At 32.3% G+C, this 18,787-nt stretch overlaps 2 protein-coding genes across 2 annotated transcripts; one reads left to right on the forward strand and one right to left on the reverse strand.

Annotated features, from left to right (window-relative positions):
• Positions 1-11,934: 11,934 nt before the first annotated feature.
• On the forward strand, positions 11,935-13,659 carry LOC130589457 (uncharacterized). The gene is made up of 4 exons (XM_057390721.1): positions 11,935-12,059; positions 12,324-12,470; positions 12,565-12,765; positions 13,174-13,659. The coding sequence occupies exons 2-4, from the start codon at positions 12,417-12,419 to the stop codon at positions 13,495-13,497; spliced, it is 579 nt and encodes a 192-aa protein (XP_057246704.1). The 5' UTR covers positions 11,935-12,059; positions 12,324-12,416; the 3' UTR covers positions 13,498-13,659.
• Positions 13,660-14,923: 1,264 nt separating this feature from the next.
• On the reverse strand, positions 14,924-16,959 carry LOC130591623 (protein FAR1-RELATED SEQUENCE 5-like). Its single transcript, XM_057395162.1, has 2 exons — positions 16,680-16,959; positions 14,924-15,952 (listed from the first exon to the last, which is right to left on the reverse strand). The coding sequence occupies exons 1-2, from the start codon at positions 16,944-16,946 to the stop codon at positions 15,710-15,712; spliced, it is 510 nt and encodes a 169-aa protein (XP_057251145.1). The 5' UTR covers positions 16,947-16,959; the 3' UTR covers positions 14,924-15,709.
• Between the last annotated feature and the right edge of the window lie 1,828 nt (positions 16,960-18,787).

An 18,787-nucleotide genomic window follows, 5' to 3' on the forward strand; every position in this document is an offset into this window, starting at 1 on the left:
TGTGTTCATATGAATTAGAAAGTGTGTGATTGATTTAGAAGTATAATATGACTAGGAAACAAGAAGAGAAGTGAAGGAGCAAATATGTTAATTAAGGTCCAAAGAGTAATGGACCCCACAAAAAAACCCTATCTTTTTCTTCTTCTCTCTCTTTCCAGCTACAATTTTGCTCTTTTACGGATAGCATATCACTATCTTGACTTTATTGGCATCGTCCACACCTACCTTGCATGGAGATACCTGTGATATGGCTTCATCCTCACGTGTGATGAAATCAATGAGCTCTCTCTCTTTAATTAGATCCCTCCCCATTTCTATTTGTTCTAATGAATATATCACCCATTTGGTTGAATTGTTTACTTCTTGTGTCATTATTTATGTTAATTGGTTGGGAAGGGAGGAGGATGCTCGTTACGGATTCAGGAATTATATATTTATATCGGATGTGTTTAGTGAATGATTTTTGGTTTTAGATATTTTTATGTGGTGGAACGACTATAAATATTTTTGATAAATGACGATTTACTAAGAAATTAGCTTTTTGGTACGATTAATTAGAAAGCTAAACTGAGCTTACTAGCTTTTTTGTAGTAGTTGTTGAAATAGTATACATTTGTATCTCTAATTTTAAAGATTGGTGGATTGTGAAACTCTTTAACTTAGTTGATTTAGAGTTCCCAAGGAAATCCTCTCCTACTCTTTCAAATGAACCGCCTAGTTCTGTTAAATACTTCCTCCGTTTAGAAATAGTTGCACCAATTATATATTGTTTATTATTCACATCTTACACTTTGATTATCTTTGGTGATTTTATATTTTAGGAAAAACATAGTCGTATGCGATCTTGTTAGATTCGTCTCAATGTATATTTTTTTAATATTAACATTTTATAATTTATATTCATTGATAATTGAAGATATTAACGTTTAAAACTATGCATCGACAAGCGTGAAAACATAAAACAATGCAACTATTTCTAAACGGTGGAAGTATATGGTTGAACTCCTTCCCATGCCCCATTGTCAGCTAGATGGTTCGCATTCTCGGAATGGGAGTGCAACTTTGAAATTTTTTAAGAAACTATAATGGCTTTTTATGTCTATAGCTAGGTCCAGAGACATATTGGATTTAGGCGTTAGGCTTTTTGTTAGGGCTAACTGGAGCTTTTCATGGGCATTGAAAGTTTACTTAACAAAGGAAACAATTTGTGGGTCACCAAGTTCATCAAAAGGTTATGGTAGATTCCTCTCTATCACTCGATTTATTACTAATCTAAGAAAGCAAATCAAATGACATACACTTAATAAAAAAAACTATGACAACAAGTCCACAACTATCCTACCTTAGCTTGTTACGTACATTCGTTCACCTATTAGTGTTTTGCTTTTTCTTTTGTATCATCTAAAAGGATCAGTTATGTTGGTCTTACTGTAACGCCTCGACACTACACTTACTCAAACTGTACGTTAACCTAAATTTTCTTTTTCGTTAAAAGAATTCAAAATAATGCTATGCACATTTAATCAATACAATATACTTTTATAAAGTACTTGCTATACAAAGAAATTAAATAATTACAATAGTAGGTTTATTAAAAAATATAAAATACAAGTGTAAATGAAAAAGAAAAATGCCGAGGGAGTACATGAAGTCATGGTATTTACAACTTATGTGTCCTATCTTTCAAACACATATTTTAAAATAAATCTTGACTCTTGAATATCACTTCTCTAAGCATATCTTGAAGGTAGGCCATAGATTTTATATAGCAGTCATCTTCATACAATGAATGATGATCCTAATAATCTATTTCTCAAATAATGACTAATCGATAATATCCGAGTCGTCCTTTATTTTTTCGCCTTAATAGAAAAAGGTTTTTCCCTGTCAAAAAAGGAGGTTTTAACTTCTAACTAATTAAAACTCTATTGTATCGCTAACAGTTTTCTTTGGCAAATAACTGAACAAGTATCTATATCATGTACCAGAATAGTCAAAACTAGACCAAGTTATTGAACAGAGTGTTGGGTATATGGTAGTATATGAAGCTCATGGAGGTGTATGGGTGTGGAGATGAGGTTGTGTAGAAGGAAAACGTCATTTGGGACATAAGGCTAACTTTGAATGGACATATCTTTCAATCTATAAATGATTTTGAGGTGATTCAAAGTGGAGGTGATAGCTTGTTCCGAGAGCTTTCCAACGATAGGTCATATGTCCAATTCCGGTGAGAAACGAGAAAGTTATGACGGTTTTACGAAGAACTGACAAAACTGACGGGGTTCTGTCCGCCCGCGGGGTGGCGAGCGCGCCCGCGGGATGTCGAGCCGAGTTATGCGGTTTTTCGATTTTCTTGTTTAATGAGGGTATAAATAGGTGCCCTAATTATGATTATGATTATTCTTCATCTCTAAACACATATTCGAGAGAGAAAAAGTTGCAGAGAGGGTTCTTGAGTGCTTTTGTAATCTTTCTTGAATATTCATCGATTCCTAGTGCAGATTCGTGGTTTTTCTTCCAGTTTTTGGGTTTCCACGTAAAATTTCTGGTGTGTTCTTTCCTGCTTTATTATTTGATATTCTATTATTGTTTGATATCATTCTTAGATTGATAGTCAATAGAACTCACACAGAATAGTTCAATGGTTAAAGAGTTAAATCAAATTTACATGGCTTTTATTAGACATGGCTTTATTGGATAGGGTCATTATTGGATAGGGACATTAGAGCAACCCAGATCCAATGGTAGAGCAAAATAAAAATTGGCTTAGAGTGCCACATAGATTTTTCTAGCTAACTCCACTTTAAGCCAAAACTCCCCCAATGGTTAGCCAATATGAGTAGGTCTTACTTGAAGTAAGATAGTTTTTTTATTTTATGAGAAGAGTATAGGAATTGTTCACCAAAATTCCCACATGGGCCCACAGCTTTAGCTCAAGCAAATTGGCCTAATTAAGCTACATTGGCTACCAAATGAAATTTTAGCTACTCACTCCAATGGTTGGGTTAATTGCTTAACTTTTCATTTATTTGCTAGCAAGTCCCTAATGCTCACCATTGGAGTTGCTCTTATAAGGCTAATAAAAAAACCCAATAATTTTGAAAAATAAAATAGTTTTTGTAAAGCAATTATATGTTCGGATTCACATTCATTTCAATTTACTTTTGGCTCTCTTTGTTCCTTGTTTTTCTTTCTCGTTTCCCGGCTTGCACATTATTATCGACCCGCTATCAGCCCACTACACCCATTTAATCTGATCCGTTACCGACCCATCACAAGACGACCCTCTTATAACTCAATACGCTTCTAACCTGCATTGACCTTGACCCGACCCATCCAATAATCAGGTCTAGTCACGACTCACGAGTAATACTGTAATAGTGGTGGATATGTCAAAGTTTCTAGTCAGTCCACTTGATCTATTCGGCCTTGGACTTTCTAACATTATATATATATATATATGTGAAAGTATTGGGTCAGACCGTCTGACCCAATAGCTTTCGTCGGACGGGCCTGGCCAACAAAAACGCGCGGGCTTTCCTTTTTTTTTCATATTTGTTTTGTTGATCAGCCAGTTTTGTTTATTTTTAGAAAAAACATATAACGGTTATTAGGTCATTATCTTTTTTTCGATTTTGAAACTGTTTTTTGGATTTCTGCTTGATTCTCGCTAGTTTTAAAACTGATTCTTCTTCATTTCAAAGAAACCGATATATCATTTACTGATTATTTCTAGATTTTCTGCTCCTTCTGCTTCTCGCTTCTCTGCTGTTGAAACTTAGCGTGTTTTTTTGTTCATAATCCATTACATTTGCATCGCAAATATGGTGAAGAGGATTAGAAATGATGATTCTAGGTATAATTTCGTTTGTTTTTGCTGTAAATTTTTTTTTGTTTTCATAATTTGAGCGTTTTTGTTGTTGTAATTGTAATGTAGCCCGAAGTCGAAGAAGGTGAAGAGTCTTGGATCTTCAGGAAAAATTTTGGCAGTGTCTACTGCTGGGAAGAAGAAGAAAGATGGTGATTATGATCCAAGGTAGATTTCAAGTTCTTAGAGTAGTTTAGATATTTTTTTTTTCTTTTTTTGAATGTTTTCAGTTTATCAGAGTATTTATTTCATGTTTTTAGGGTTTGTGTTTCAGTTTTTGTTGTTTTATACAGATGTTTTCAGTTTTTGTTTTTTTTCAGTTGATATTTATATTTCTTTCAGTTGATTATAATATTCTTTCAGTTGCTACTTGTATTCTTTTAGTTGATGTTGTTTTCAGTGATATTTATATTCCTTCGTTGATTCTTGTATTGTTTCAGTTTATTCTTATATTTTTTCAGTTGATTTTGTTTAGCAAATAAGTCTAACTGAAGAGCAAATAAGTCTAAGTGAAGAGTTAATTAAGTCTAACTGAAAAACTAAATAAGTTTAATTGAAAACTAAATAAGTCTAAGTGAATCAGTCTAACTGAAGAGTAAATAAGTCTAACTGAAGAGAAAATAAGTCTAACTGAAGTGTAAATAAGTTTAATTGAAAACTAAATAAGTCTAAGTGAATCAGTCTAACTGAAGAGTAAATAAGTCTAACTGAAGAGAAAATAAGTCTAACTGAAGTGTAAATAAGTCTAACTTAACACTTAATAAGTCTAACTGAATCAGTCTAACTGAAGAGTAAATAAGTCTAACGGAAGAGTAAATAAGTCTAACTGAAGCGTAAATTAGTCTAACTGAAGAGTTAATAAGTCCAACTGAAAACTAAATGACTCTAACTGAACACTTAATAAGTGTAACTGAAAACTAAATAAGTCTAACTAAAATCTAAATAAGTCTAACTGAAAACTAAATAAGCCTAACTGAAAACTAAATAAGTCTATCTGAAAAACAAACAAGTCTATCTGAAGCACTATATAGACTAGCTGAAAAAGAACAAGTCTATCTGAAGCACTTTATATACTAGCTGAAAAACGAACAAGTCTATCTGAAGCACTTTATATACTAGCTGAAAACCGAACAAGTGTATCTTTAGCACTATATTGACTAACTGATAAAAGAAACAAGTCTAACTGAAGTAATGTAAATTTTCTAATGAAAATTTTAATGTGCATAGAATGAAATGAAAGAATAATTATACTAAATGAAATAATAAGGACTAGCTGATAAGCAACAAGTTTAAGTGAAGCACAATAATGAAGTTACTTTGAATGACTGTAGAGACTATCTGAGAAACAAACAAGTCTAACTGAAGCACTATATAGACTATCTGAAAAATTAACAAGTCTAACTGAAGCACTATATAGACTAGCTGAAAAATAAACAAGTCTAACTGAAGCACTATATAGACTATCGGAAAAACAAACAAGTCTAACTGAAGCACTATGTAGACTAGCTGAAAAATAAACAAGGCTACTTGAAGCACAACAAATACTAGCTGAAAAATAAAGAAGTTACTTTGAAGGACTGTAAAGACTAACTGAAAAATAAACTAGTCTAAGTGAAGCACAATCTATATAAGCTGAAATGCAAACAAGTCTAACTGAAGCACTATATAGACTATCTGAAACACAAAGAAGTCTAACTGAAGCACTATATAGAGTACCTTAAAAATAATCTAGGCTATTGTTTCAGTTGATGGTGGTCTGCTTTTAGTTAATGTTGGTATTCTTACAGTTGATCTTTGTATTTTTTCAGTTGATGCTGTTTTTTTTTCAGTTTTTGTTGTTTGATTAAACTTTCTTTCTTTCAGATGTGATAAATCCTTGTCTAAGAAGAAAGGCAAATCTGATTTATCACCAATCAAGTTTTCATTTTCAAGATCTAATCCGATCAACAGAAAGACACATTTGATAGATCGTATGTTTTTTTCATTATTCTCCTTTTATATTATATGATTGTGTTTTTTTTTATGTTTTAAAGTTATTTTTGTTCATTTTTGTTAGGAATTTCACTGAGCAAGAAATAAAGTCAATTAATCTACAAGTATTGTCAGACTATTCCCATTTAATGAAGTGGTTAGTAATTTGAGTGATGAGCAAAAAAGAGACATTAGGGATATTGGGTTTGGGAGTCTCTTAGATATTAGGATAAAGAAGTTTTGTCCTAATCTGAATTTGGAGGTGTTGTTAAATTACAATGCATCTGGAATGATGTTTTCAAAAAGAATGGTAAACTGATTTTTAATAATTTACCATTAGTGATGTTTTGGGGTTACCTGTGTCAGATAGAGCAGTAGAGGTTATAGATGATGACGCCTTTAGGAGGAAAGGTAGTCAGGTAGAGGCTGGAAGTGCCAGGAAGGATTGGCATAGGTTTCTTGGTATTTCTGATCCCAAGAAGGTATATATTGTAGAAAAAATTGGGATGATTTGTTTAAGAAATATGAATCCGGGGATGATTTCAAGAAGTTATTTGTTATTTTTTCGTTGTCCAAGCTTCTATGTCCTATAGCTGATTTAGGGCCTGTGCTGAAATGTGCCAAGAGTTTAGAAGATGTATCTGCAATTTCAAGTTATGACTGGTGTGGATATATATTGAGAAGTCTTTGTGCTGCTGTTTTGGACTGTCATCAGTCTATTATGATTAAGAAGATTGAGCTTGGACAGAAGAAAGTATCATTCAAGCTTCGGGGATGCGTCAGCGCTTTGACTCTTGCTGTTATTCACAACTTCAAGTGTCGTAATCTGGATTATTCAAATGTGAGTAAGCCATTTATCAGTTATTGGCAGGATGAGAAGGATTTGACTGATGTTGTGAAGCAGTTTGAGATCAACATGGATTTTATTTCTGCCGGTGAAGCGTGAAAAACAAGGTTGAGTTTAAAACTCCCACTGTTAGTGTTGCTAGTAGGAAGTCTGGTTCTCCTATAATTTAAGGTGGTTGAGGGTCCATCACCTTCAACTAGGCAGTCTTATCATGGATCTTCCTCATAGTTTGATGACTGATGAGGAAATAGATGCTCTTGATGTTCCTGTGAGTTTCATTTATCTTATGTTTTTTATTTTTTTACTCTTGAACTCTAAGTGAAGACTGTTGACCTCTAACTGAAATAATGTCAGTTCTAGCTGAAGAGCAAATAAGACTAACTTAAAAGTAAAGAAGTGTAACTTAGAAATAAAGAAGTCTAACTGAAATATGTAACTGAAGAGTTAACAAGTCTAACTGAAAATTATATTAGTCTAACTGAAGAGTTAATAAGTCTAACTGAAAATTATATTAGTCTAACTGAAAACTTAATAAGTCTAACTTAGAAGTAAATAAGTCTAGCTGAGAAGTAAATAAGTCTAACTGAAAATTAAAGAAGTCTAACTGAAGAGTACATAAGTCTAACTGAAAACTAAAAAAGTCTAACTGAAGAGTACATAAGTCTAACTGAAGAGTACATAAGTCTAACTGAAGAGTACATAAGTCTAACTGAAAAGTAAATAAGTCTAACTGAAAACTAAATAAGTCTATCTGGAAAGTAAATTAGTGTAACTGAAAACTAAATAAGTTTATTTATATTTCATTTAAGTTTTCATTTGATAGTTTGATTCTTTCAGATGGTCCTTATATTTCTGTTTATGTTGTTTCTGTGTCATCATCATATTGATTTGTTTGTTTATTCTATTTTGCTCTTTTAATTGAAGGAATATGTGAAGAACATGCACAAGTTGAAGAGGAATGCGCTTGCATTCTGTCAAGTTAATTTGGAGATTGCCCAGAATATTCGGGAGGAAGGCGAGAAGCTGTCTCAAGACAGTATTTCTCTGGATGATAGTGAAGTATTTAACCCAGATTTTCTGAGTCAAATTGACGACATATGCAAGCGTCATTTGGAAGCGAAAGAGAGTGCAAACAAAGTTGATCCTACAATTTCACTATTGGTGAAGCGGCCTGTTGAATTGGAGTTTGGAAGAATTGAAAATGTTCCTGATTTGGATTCTGGTGTTCATGGAGTTGATTTGAACGAAGGAAGTAAGTTCCTTTCATTATATTATTTTCATGTTGTAGTTTTGTAATCTGGTTGGAATAAAATTTTTAGACTCTAAGTGAAAGAAATGTTTAACTGAAGAAGTGAAATAGCTAACTTTGATACTCTAACTGAAAGAATAAAATGACCAACTGAAAACTTTGACAGTCTAACTGAAATAATATGAGCACCAGCTGAAAATGAGATGAATACTAAATGAATTTTTTCAGTTTATTTTTTTTTTTCATCTGTTGGAAACATTGTTTCAGTTTATGTGTATTTAGTTGTTTTTTTATGTTTTGAATGAAGATGATGAAAAAGAAGGAGAGGAGGATGAGAAGAAGATGAATGCTGATGATGATCAGCATAAAGAAGATGATGATGATGATGATGATGATGATGGTGATGATAAGGATCACCAGAATTATAATGAGAGAAAGGATGATGATGCTGATGATAATGGTGATCCTGTCTTCAAGGAGATGAAGACAAAGGAGTAGATAAGGATGCTGGTCTTCATGTAGATGAAGACAAAGGAGGAGATAATGGTGATCCTGGTCTTCAAGGAGATGAAGACAAAGTAGGAGATAAGGATGCTGGTCTTCATGGAGATGGAGAGGAAGGTGGAAGTAAGTTCTTGTTATTGTATTGTTTTAGTTTGCTTAAATGAAAAAGTTAAATAGCTAACTGAAAGAATAAAAAGACCAACTGAAAGTATGATATTCTAACTGAAATAATATTAATACTAGCTGAATATCATATAAATACCAAATGAAACTTTTGGTATTTGTTTTTATTTAATCTGGTGGAAAATAGTTTTAGTTTGTCAATGAATTTATTCATTTCTGATTTTGTGTTTTCAGTTATTGTGTATTTATTTATTTTTTTTATGGTTTTTGTTTTTGAATGAAGATAATGAGAAAGAACCGAAGGAAGATGATAATAAGAAGACTGGCAATGCTGATGATGATTGTGGTCTTCAAGGAGATAAAGAGGAAGGAGGAATAGGAGTTGGATGCTGGGGTTCATACAGAAGGACAGAAAGGAGGAAGTAAGTTTCTTTCGTGTTATTCCTGATTGAAAAGATTACTTGAACAATAATTGATGAAGTATTATAAAGTGTAGCTGAAAATGATTGTAATAGTATCAAATAAAAGAATAATTATACTAAATGAAATAAAATAAGGACCAACTGAAAAGAAAATAAGTCTAACTGAAAACTAAATAAGTCTAACTGAAAAGTATATCAACTGAAAACTAAATTAGTCTAACTGAATCAGTCTAACTGAAAAGCAAATAAGTCTAACTGAAGAGTAAATACGTATAACTGAAGAGGTAATAAGTCTAACTGAAAACTAAATAAGTCTAACTGAAAACTAAGTTAGTCTAACTGAAGAGTAAGTAAGTCTAACTGAAGAGAAAATAAGTCTAACTGAAGTGTAAATAAGCCTAACTGAAGGGTTAATAAGTCTAACTTAAGACTAAATTAATCTATCTGAACACTTAAATAGTCTAACTTAATCAGTGTAACTGAAGAGTAAATAAGTCTAAGGAGAGATTAAATAAGTCTAACTGAAGTATTATAAAGACTAGCTGAAAAAATAAACAAGTCTAACTGAAGGACTATAAAGACTACCTGAACAATAAACAAGTCAAACTGAAAGAATATTCAGACCAACTGAAAATTTTGATACTCTAACTGAAATAGTCTTAATACCAACTGAATATCATATAAATATCAAATGGAACTTTTTATATTTATTTTTTTTTTTTTTTTTGTTTTTGAATTAAGATGTTGAGAAAGAACAACCAAAGGAAGCTGATAGGAAGAGGAGGAATGCTGATGATGATCAAGTCAAAGGGGCTAAGGATAAGGATAAGTGTAAAATTTCTACACACGTCCCTACTCGCACCGCTGCTGGTATTGATATTGTTGATCTTCGTACTCCAACCTCCTCCTCCTCCTCCTCCTGTTGTTGAAGCAGTTGAGAATGTATATAGCAGAAAGTCTTGGAGAGTTGATTCTTCTGCTAAAGAGGAAAAATTGCTGATTTCGATGCCCCTTCATTCCAACTACTAACTCCTAGTCCTGTTGTTGAGGATCTTCCATACAGTGAAGAGAGTGGTGAGGGTGTTGGAAGTTCAATTCCAATCATCACTCCAGTAAATGTAAAATATCCTCGAGTAAGTATAGTTTTAGTTTCTGTTTTAATTTGTTTATTTTTCTGTTTCAGTTAGTGTATGTTTCTTGTCATTTAGTATATCTTTTATTTCAGTTAGTGTATGTTTGTTTGTTGTCAGTTAGTATTCAGTTTATGTTTGAGTTAGTGTAAGTTTCATGTCAGTTAGTGTTTCTTTTTTGTCAGTTAGTATTATGTTATGTTTCAGTTACTGTATTCATTCTTGTGTTAGTAATTGTTTAATTTTCATTTGTTTTATGTTTCTTGTCATTTAGTATCTGTTTTATTTTCAGTTAGTGTATGTTTATCTTTCAGTTAGTATATCTGTCATCCTTTTTTAATATTTTAATTGAATGCAGGGTGATGGCTCTTATTCTGATCAATCATCATACAAATCCTCCAAACCTCAGAAACAATCAAAGTCAGAAATCCCCTCAACACCTGAATTATTGAAGGGGTGGGACTATGACCCTTCTTCAGAGAAAGTTGGGAAAGTTGTGAAAGTTAAGGAACCAGGTGATGATTATGACGATGAAGGTTTGGAGGACCTGATTGATAGGATTGCTGATCATGGAGTTGAATCATCATCTGACAAGGCTAAAAAAGAAGAGGATGAGAAGAAGCTGGTGTTGTTTCATCTTCTACGCCTGGTTGCATGCTGTTCCTGTCAACAACCATGGCATAATATTATGTCGAAGTTTGCAGCATTATAATAGATATTTGAGTGATCTGTCTCCTGACCAGAGGTTGCTGGTTGATTATCTATTTTACAATGAGTATGAAGATGTTGCATATATGTCATTGGATACAGATTCTGAGGAAGTGAAGATGAAAAATGACATTATGCAAAGTGAACTAACAAGTGATCTCATTGTGGATTTTGATAATCCTCATAGCAACTATGCGGTTCAGCTGTACAAATTCGACTTATTAGCATGCCTCGTCAAGGTTGGCTGACAAGTGGAGTTATTGACGGATGCGCCTTCATGTTCAATAGGCAAGAAGAGGAATCACCTTCTGCAACAAGGAGATTTGGTTTAATATATGCCTTTTGTAAGTGTTGTTATTGCTTAGTTTTATATGTTTGTTTTCATTTGGTCATATTATTTTGTCAGTTGTCATCTTCTGTTTTTCAGTTTGTCATGTTTATGTTTTTCAGTTGGTCATATTATGTTTTCAGTCTAATAAAAAGTAAATAAGTGTAACTGAAAACTTAATAAGTCTAGCTGAATAAAAAATAAGTGTAACTGAAAAATAAAGAAGTCTAACTGAAAACTAAATGAGTCTAACTTAAAAGTAAATTACTCTAACTGAGAAGTAAATAAGTCTAACTGAAGCTTAATGAGTCTAACTGAAAACTTAATGAGTCTAACTGAAAACTTAATGAGTCTAACTGAAAACTTAATGAGTCTACTGAAAACTTAAATAAGTCTAACTGAAAACTAAATGAGTCTAACTGAAAAGTAAATTTGTGTAACTGAGTAGTAAATAAGTCTCACTGAAAACTTAATGAGTCTCACTGAGAACTTAATGAGTCTAACTGAAAACTTAATGAGTCTAACTGAAAACTTAATGATCTAACTGAAAATAAATAAGTCTAACTGAAAAGTAAATAAATCTAACTGACATTTTAAAAAGTCTAACTGAAAACTAAACTTAATGTTTCAGTTTTCATTTATATCTATTTTCTTTTGTTGTAGAACTATATCAATTGGTTGTGTGCTGAGAAGGTAAAAAAGGTTCAGTTTGAGAGTGAGATTGCTGAAAATGAGATTATTTTGAAGAACTGGAGGGCACTAGCAGTATGATCAGAAGTTAAGGAATGGGAAGAAAACAAGAAAAAGCTTATTACAAAAGATGATGATTTATTCTACAAGAAATGTAAGGAAGCTATTTCTTCATGGGTGAAATCATTTCCACGCAATGATATTCGAGAAGCTGAACTGGTTAGTTGTATTATTGTTAACATTTTTTATTTGTTGTTTATGTATTTCTCTTTAGTAGTATTTATTAGTTAGTCTAGTTTATGTTTGTTGTCAGTTAGTGTAATTTTCTCTTTCAGTTAGTGTATGTTACTTGTCAGTTAGTCCTAGTTTATGTTTTCAGTTAGTGTATGTTTTTAGTTCAGCTAGTGTTTTTAGTATTTCATTTTGTTTTTTGTTCTCTGTCAGGTAGACTTATTGCTTTTGCATCTTATGTTTATCTTCCAGATTTTTGTTCCTGTTCACAAGGATGATCATTATACTGTCTTGGTGCTGAACAAGAAAGCAAAAAGGATTGAAAATATTGACAATCGTACAGACATGAAGGACATTGATAGATATAAGCATGAGGAATTTAACGGTCTTACATACTTTGTAAGTACCTTTTTATGAGCATTTGTATTTTTTTTTTGTTCCATTTTATTACTTGTTTTTTAATTGTTGTTTTTTTTTTGATCTTCAAATGCAGTGTCGTGCTTTTGATTCTTTTATGCAAGAGACTATGAGGTGTCGTGATTTTGATCGTCTCCACCATTGGCAAACATCAACTCTTTACTTCCCTTGGAGAAGCAAGGACAACAATTTTGATTGTGGTGTCTATGCAATCAAAACCATGGAGCTGTATGACGGTCATAATACTAACCATGCTGCACTTGTTGACCTGAAAAGGGTATGATTACTTTATTTTGCTTGTTACATTTCTGTTTTTGAAAGTTTTTTAATAGAAAAAGGTATGATAGCAGTTAGTGAAGGACTTGAAAGACTAGCTGAAAAACAAAGATTCTAACTGAAGCACTATAAAGACTAGCTGAGAAATAATGAAGTCTAACTGAAGCACTGTAAAGACTAGCTTAGAAATAAACAAGTCTAACTGAAACAATATAAATACTAGCTGAAAAACAATCAAGTCTAACTGAAACACAATCATTACTAGCTGAAGCATTATAAGGACTACCTGAAAAACAATGAAGCACTATAAAGACTAGTTGATGTTGTTGTTTATTTTCAGTTAGTTTTATTTTGTAATTGTTACATTTTTGAACCTTTTTTAATAGTTTTGATTTTTTTTATTTTTTAGGCAGCCACCAAAAACCTTGAGCGGTGTAGGCTTGCTCTTCGTCTTGTGGACCATCCTTTAAACAAACTGAGAGAGAAAGTGAAGCATGACTGTTATGTTTGGTCTGCAAAGAAACCTGAACTGATGGCAAGACAGAAGATAAGGAAGGATAAAGAGGCTGTCCTAGATAAATTAGCATTTAATCGATCAAAGAAGACGAATAGAAAAGAAGCACACATTTTACGGCGAAGGAGGGATCATGAGGCGAAAGTAGAAGATGTGTTGAATAATAATTTTGGAGACAAAGTGAAAATAGAGCAACTGTTGAAATTTCATTATTGTTAGGTGCCAAACTTTTTTTTATTATTATTATAATGTACAGTAGAAATAGAAACCATTGAATTTTGCAATGTACAGTACAAATAGCATAGAACTCATTTTACATTTTATATCTGTGTTCTTTAATGAATTGTACATTTACACTTACTTTGAATGGAATACATTTGTGTAAAATGAAGTTGTTTGAAAATTAATTGGAAAAATACAAATACCAACTGAAAAATGAAAAATCTAACTCATAATAATAAGTGTATGACATATATTTGTAAATATAAATTTTAAGTCTAACTTATACACTGTAAATAGTAGCTGAAAAACAAACAAGTCTAACTGAAGAGTTGTTAAGTCTAACTGAAAAATAAACAAGTCTAACTGAAGCTCTATAAAGACTAGCTGAAAAATAAAGAAGTCTAGCTGAAGCACAATTAATACTATCTGAAAAATAAATAAGTCTGACTGAAGGAAATTTAATACTAGCTGAAAACTACACAAGTCTAACTGAAGCGTAATTAATAAGAGCTGAAAATCAAATAAGTCTAACTGAAGCAGAAATATACACAAGTCTAATTGAAGTAAATTAATACAAGCTGAAAAATAAATACGTCTAACTGAAGCATTTTAAGACTAGCTGAAAAAGACACAAGTCTAACTGAAGCAATATAAAGATAAGCTGAGAAATAAATTAGTCTAACTGAAGCAGAATTAACACTAGCTGAAAAATATACAAGTCTAACTGAAACTGAATTAATATAAGCTTAAAAGTAAACACGTCTAAATGAAGCACTAGAAAGACTAGCTGAAAAATAAACAAGTCTAACTGAAGGACAATAAATACTAATATTAATGAATTTCGAGTAGCTTAGGAATAAACAAGTGTAAATTTCAATTCAATTACTGAGTGGAATACAATTGAAAACTAATATTATTTGAACACTATTCAACTTGAGGTACATTTGGGGTTTTTGTTCCATATTCGTTCGGATGCCTTGTCTTCATTTTACGCTTCTCAAAATGTCCTTTTACTCTCTTGTTTCCCTTTGGTGCTTCCTTTTGTCTTTATCACCTCAGGATTTTCAACTGTTTGTCTTCGTAGTTCTTCATCTTCGATTTCTTGTTGTTTTTGTTGATCAGTCTTGAAAACTTCTTTCACTGATTTGTATAATTCCTTCAACGACTTGTCACATAATGTTCTTGCATCCTCATTTGATTGACATATTGACACTAGGTTGTAGAAATTCTTGGTTATTGCATGTCTCCATGGTGTCCACAACTGTGCATTTTGGCTTTGTCCTTGTCTGCTTTAATAAATGTTTCTTAGTCAATTAGTTCATTTGACTAACTAAAATTTTCAGATAGCTTAGAAATTCTTTCAGGTGGTGTGTTAATTGTTTCAGTTAGTTAAGTGTTAAACCCCACACCCCCCAAAACCCCCCACTACTAATATTCCCCCTCCCACACACAAAGAAAACCCCCAATTAATGTTCTGGTAGTAACATTAATTTATCAGTTAGTTATAGTAATGTTTCAGCTGGAGCCTTTTTTTTTTCAGTTCACTAATTAAATCTTTCAGGTGATCAGTTAATTGTTTCAGTTGGAGTCTTCAGTTTTTCAGTTAGTTGCTTTCATTTGTCAGTTATTCATATTGATTTATTTCACTAACCTTGAACATTCTCCCATACTGCTGACTTTGCAAGTCTTGTCCATCTCTTAAGGATATATTTTTGTGGTATTTGAAATATGCTGAACATGTGCATGACCCTTATTATGTGAAAGCAAAGCATTCCCGTCTCTGTGAAGCATTGACATGAGCACACTAATTCTGTTGTCGCCTCATCGTATGCTACTGTATGTGAATTGCTGAAATCTTCTTCTGGTGAGACTTCAAACAACTTCAGCTGTGAGTTTTCTGTTGCAAATGCTCGTAAAAATGATGCCATTGCCCACTCATACTCTGTTTCAAAGTCATTATATAGTGCTAGTGTGTATACATCAGCAGCATGTTTCAGAAGCTTTGATTTGGATTTGACGGCTTTGGGACGTTCAGTTCTGTTCCGGAAGTTGTCACTAGTTTCATTGCTTCTCCATCTTTTCACTGTTTGCTCAAATATATGATAGAATTCAAACAGGTTTGTTGTTGCTTTTGCATTGAATGATATTGCCTTATTTGTGACTTCACTTCTTTGTGATGATAAGATTCCAGCTGAAAACATATCCCTGTTTAATGCGGTGCACCACTTGTGTCTCTGATCATATACTTGCTCGAACCATTCTTTTTCTCGTGTCCATACAATTCCATCATTTTCGCCCACAATTCTTCAAAGCCTGATTCATTTTGACACCCCATCAAACAGTTCTTGAACATGTTCTTGAAGTCTTCATTGGTCTTGAGGGATCCGAAGTGGCTTACAAAGTTCTTCTCTATATGCCAAAGGCAAAGCCTATGTCTTGTATTTGGGAAAACCTGATTTAAGATAGTACATATTATGCTAGAAATCACTTTCATTTGAATTCTTGTGAATCTAATTTAAAAGGTAAAGAAATAATATGAAGCCAACTGAAAATTTAAGAAGTCTAACTGAAAACAGTGTAAATGCTAACTGAAAATTTCATTAGACAAAAAGAAGTAATATGAAGCCCAAATGAAAACTAAATGAGTCTAACTGAAAACTAAATAAGTCTAACTGAAAACAAATAAGTCTAAGTGAAAAGTAAATTTGTCTAACTGAAAAGTAAATAAGTGTAACTGACAACTAAATAAGTCTAACTGAAAATTAATTAAGTCTACCTGAATAATCAAGACGTCTAACTGAAAAAGAAAGAAGTCTAACTGAAATAGTGGAAATAAATGAGTCTAACTGAAAACTCAATGAGTCTAACTGACAACTAAATGAGTCTAACTGACAACTAAATGAGTCTAACTGACAACTAAAATTAGTCTAACGGAAAACTAAATAAGTCTAACTGAAAACTCAATGAGTCTAACTTAAAACTAAATACGTCTAACTGAAAACTCAATGAGTCTAACTGAAAAGTAAATTAGTGTAACTAAAAAGTAAATAAGGCTATCTGAAAAATTAATGAGTCTAAATGAAAACTAAATAGGTCTATAACTGAATTATAAATAATTAACTCAAACTGAAGACTAAATAATTCTAACTGAAAACTAAATAATTCTAACTGAAAAATACCTTTTCAATTGCATTGCCCATTGCCTTATCTTGATCAGTGAAAATTGTCTTTGGCTCTTGTTGGCACATTGCTCTCTTGAATGTTTCTAGTAGCCATTCAAAGCTCTCTTCCTTTTCATTAGTTATGAAAGCACATGCAAACATTGTTGTTTTCCAATGGCAATTTATGCCAACAAATGGTGCACATATCAGTCCATATTTGTTTGTCCTATATGTTGTGTCAAATATCATAACATCTCCATATGCTTTGAAGTCCTCCAACATCATTGAATCTCGCCAAAAGTAGCGACGATGTTGTTATGTTCCCCAAATTTCAGCCTGTAGAAGAATGCAGGATCATCATCCGCTCTTTGCTGAAGTAAGTCCAACACACTCTGCATATCCTTTCCTTCAACCAATCTTGTTCTGTACTGTGTGATATAGTTTAGATGGTCCCTTTTTGTGTGGCCCACTACTTCTTCTGATCCAGCCTCATGACACAAAAAGTTGTATGCATGCATTGGCTTTATGCCAGATTCAACCATTGTTTGTATTAGTTGTCCTTTTTGTTCAGTTATCTTCCTTTCTGATTTCAGATGATGTATTTCTTGTTGTATTACCAACTCATGGTTGTGCTGCAACTCATGAGCTACTACAACAAAGTCTTCACCAGGTTTTTCTTGCTTAAATCTGACCATGGCTTTGCATGCTGTTCTTGTTTCATTGACTACTCTTTCCTTTCTTTTGTTGGTTGGCTGCTCAACATCTGGTATCTGAACAGGTTTTTCTTGTTGTGTGTCTTTTTCTTTTGGTTCTGTTATTTTGTTTGTTGATTTTGAGCCTCCTTCCTTTGAGCAAACCAAGTAGAATTCGTATATTGAATTATCAATTCTCCTCCTCCTTAGAGTTTGTTTCCTAATACTAAATCCTAATGCTCTTGAGTGTGCTTGATACAAGTTGTAGCCATCTTTGTGATCTGTAACATGTCTCCCTATTAAACTGCTACTGATATTTTCGTCATTGATGTACTTGAGATATTCATGTTCAGCTGTTGAGTTCATTGTCAAAAAATTAGGACACTAAATTAAAGAACAAAAGCACTAACTGAAAACTAAACAAGTGTAGCTGAGAATGATTGTAATAGTATCAAATGAAAGAATAATTATACTAAATGAAATAAATTAAGGACCAACTGAAAAGAAAATAAGTCTAACTTAAAACTAAATAAGTCTAACTGAAAACTGAATGAGTCTAACTGAAAACTAAATTAGTCTAACTGAATATGTCTAACTGAAGAGCAAATAAGTCTAACTGAAAACTAAATAAGTCTAACTGAAGAGTTAAAAAGTCTAACTGAAAACTAAATAAGTCTAACTGAAAACTAAATTAGTCTAAATGAATCAGTCTATGAATCAGTCTAACTGAAAAGAAAATAAGTGTAACTGAAGAGTTAATAAGTCTAACTGAAAACTAAATAAGTCTAACTGAAAACTAAATTAGTCTAACTGAATATGTCTAACTGAAGAGCAAATAAGTCTAACTGAAAACTAAATAAGTCTAACTGAAGAGTTAAAAAGTCTAACTGAAAACTAAATAAGTCTAACTGAAAACTAAATTAGTCTAAATGAATCAGTCTATGAATCAGTCTAACTGAAAAGAAAATAAGTGTAACTGAAGTGAAATAAGTCTAACTGAAGAGTTAATAAGTCTAACTGAAAACTATATTACTCTAACTGAACACTTAATAAGTCTAACTGAATCAGTCTAACTGAAGAGTAAATAAGTCTAACTGAAAACTAAATTACTCTAACTGAACACTTAATAAGTCTATCTGAATCAGTCTAACTGAAGAGTAAATAAGTCTAACAGAAGAGTAAATAAGTCTAACTGAAGCGTAAATAAGTTTAACTGAAGAGGTAATAAGTCCAACTGAAAATTAATTAAGTGTAACTGAAAACTATATTAACTGAAAACTAAAGTACTCTAACTGATCACTTTATAAGTCTAACTGAAAACTAATTAAGTCTAACTGAAAAAAAAGTTAATGAGTGAAAAATAGACTTTTGTTGCAATGTAAAAGGTAATTTTATGCATACTAACTGATACAATCAAAATTATAACTGAAAATG

The sequence above is a fragment of the Beta vulgaris genome, chromosome 1 (assembly GCF_026745355.1).
Source record: "Beta vulgaris subsp. vulgaris cultivar EL10 chromosome 1, EL10.2, whole genome shotgun sequence".
NCBI lineage: Eukaryota > Viridiplantae > Streptophyta > Magnoliopsida > Caryophyllales > Amaranthaceae > Beta > Beta vulgaris.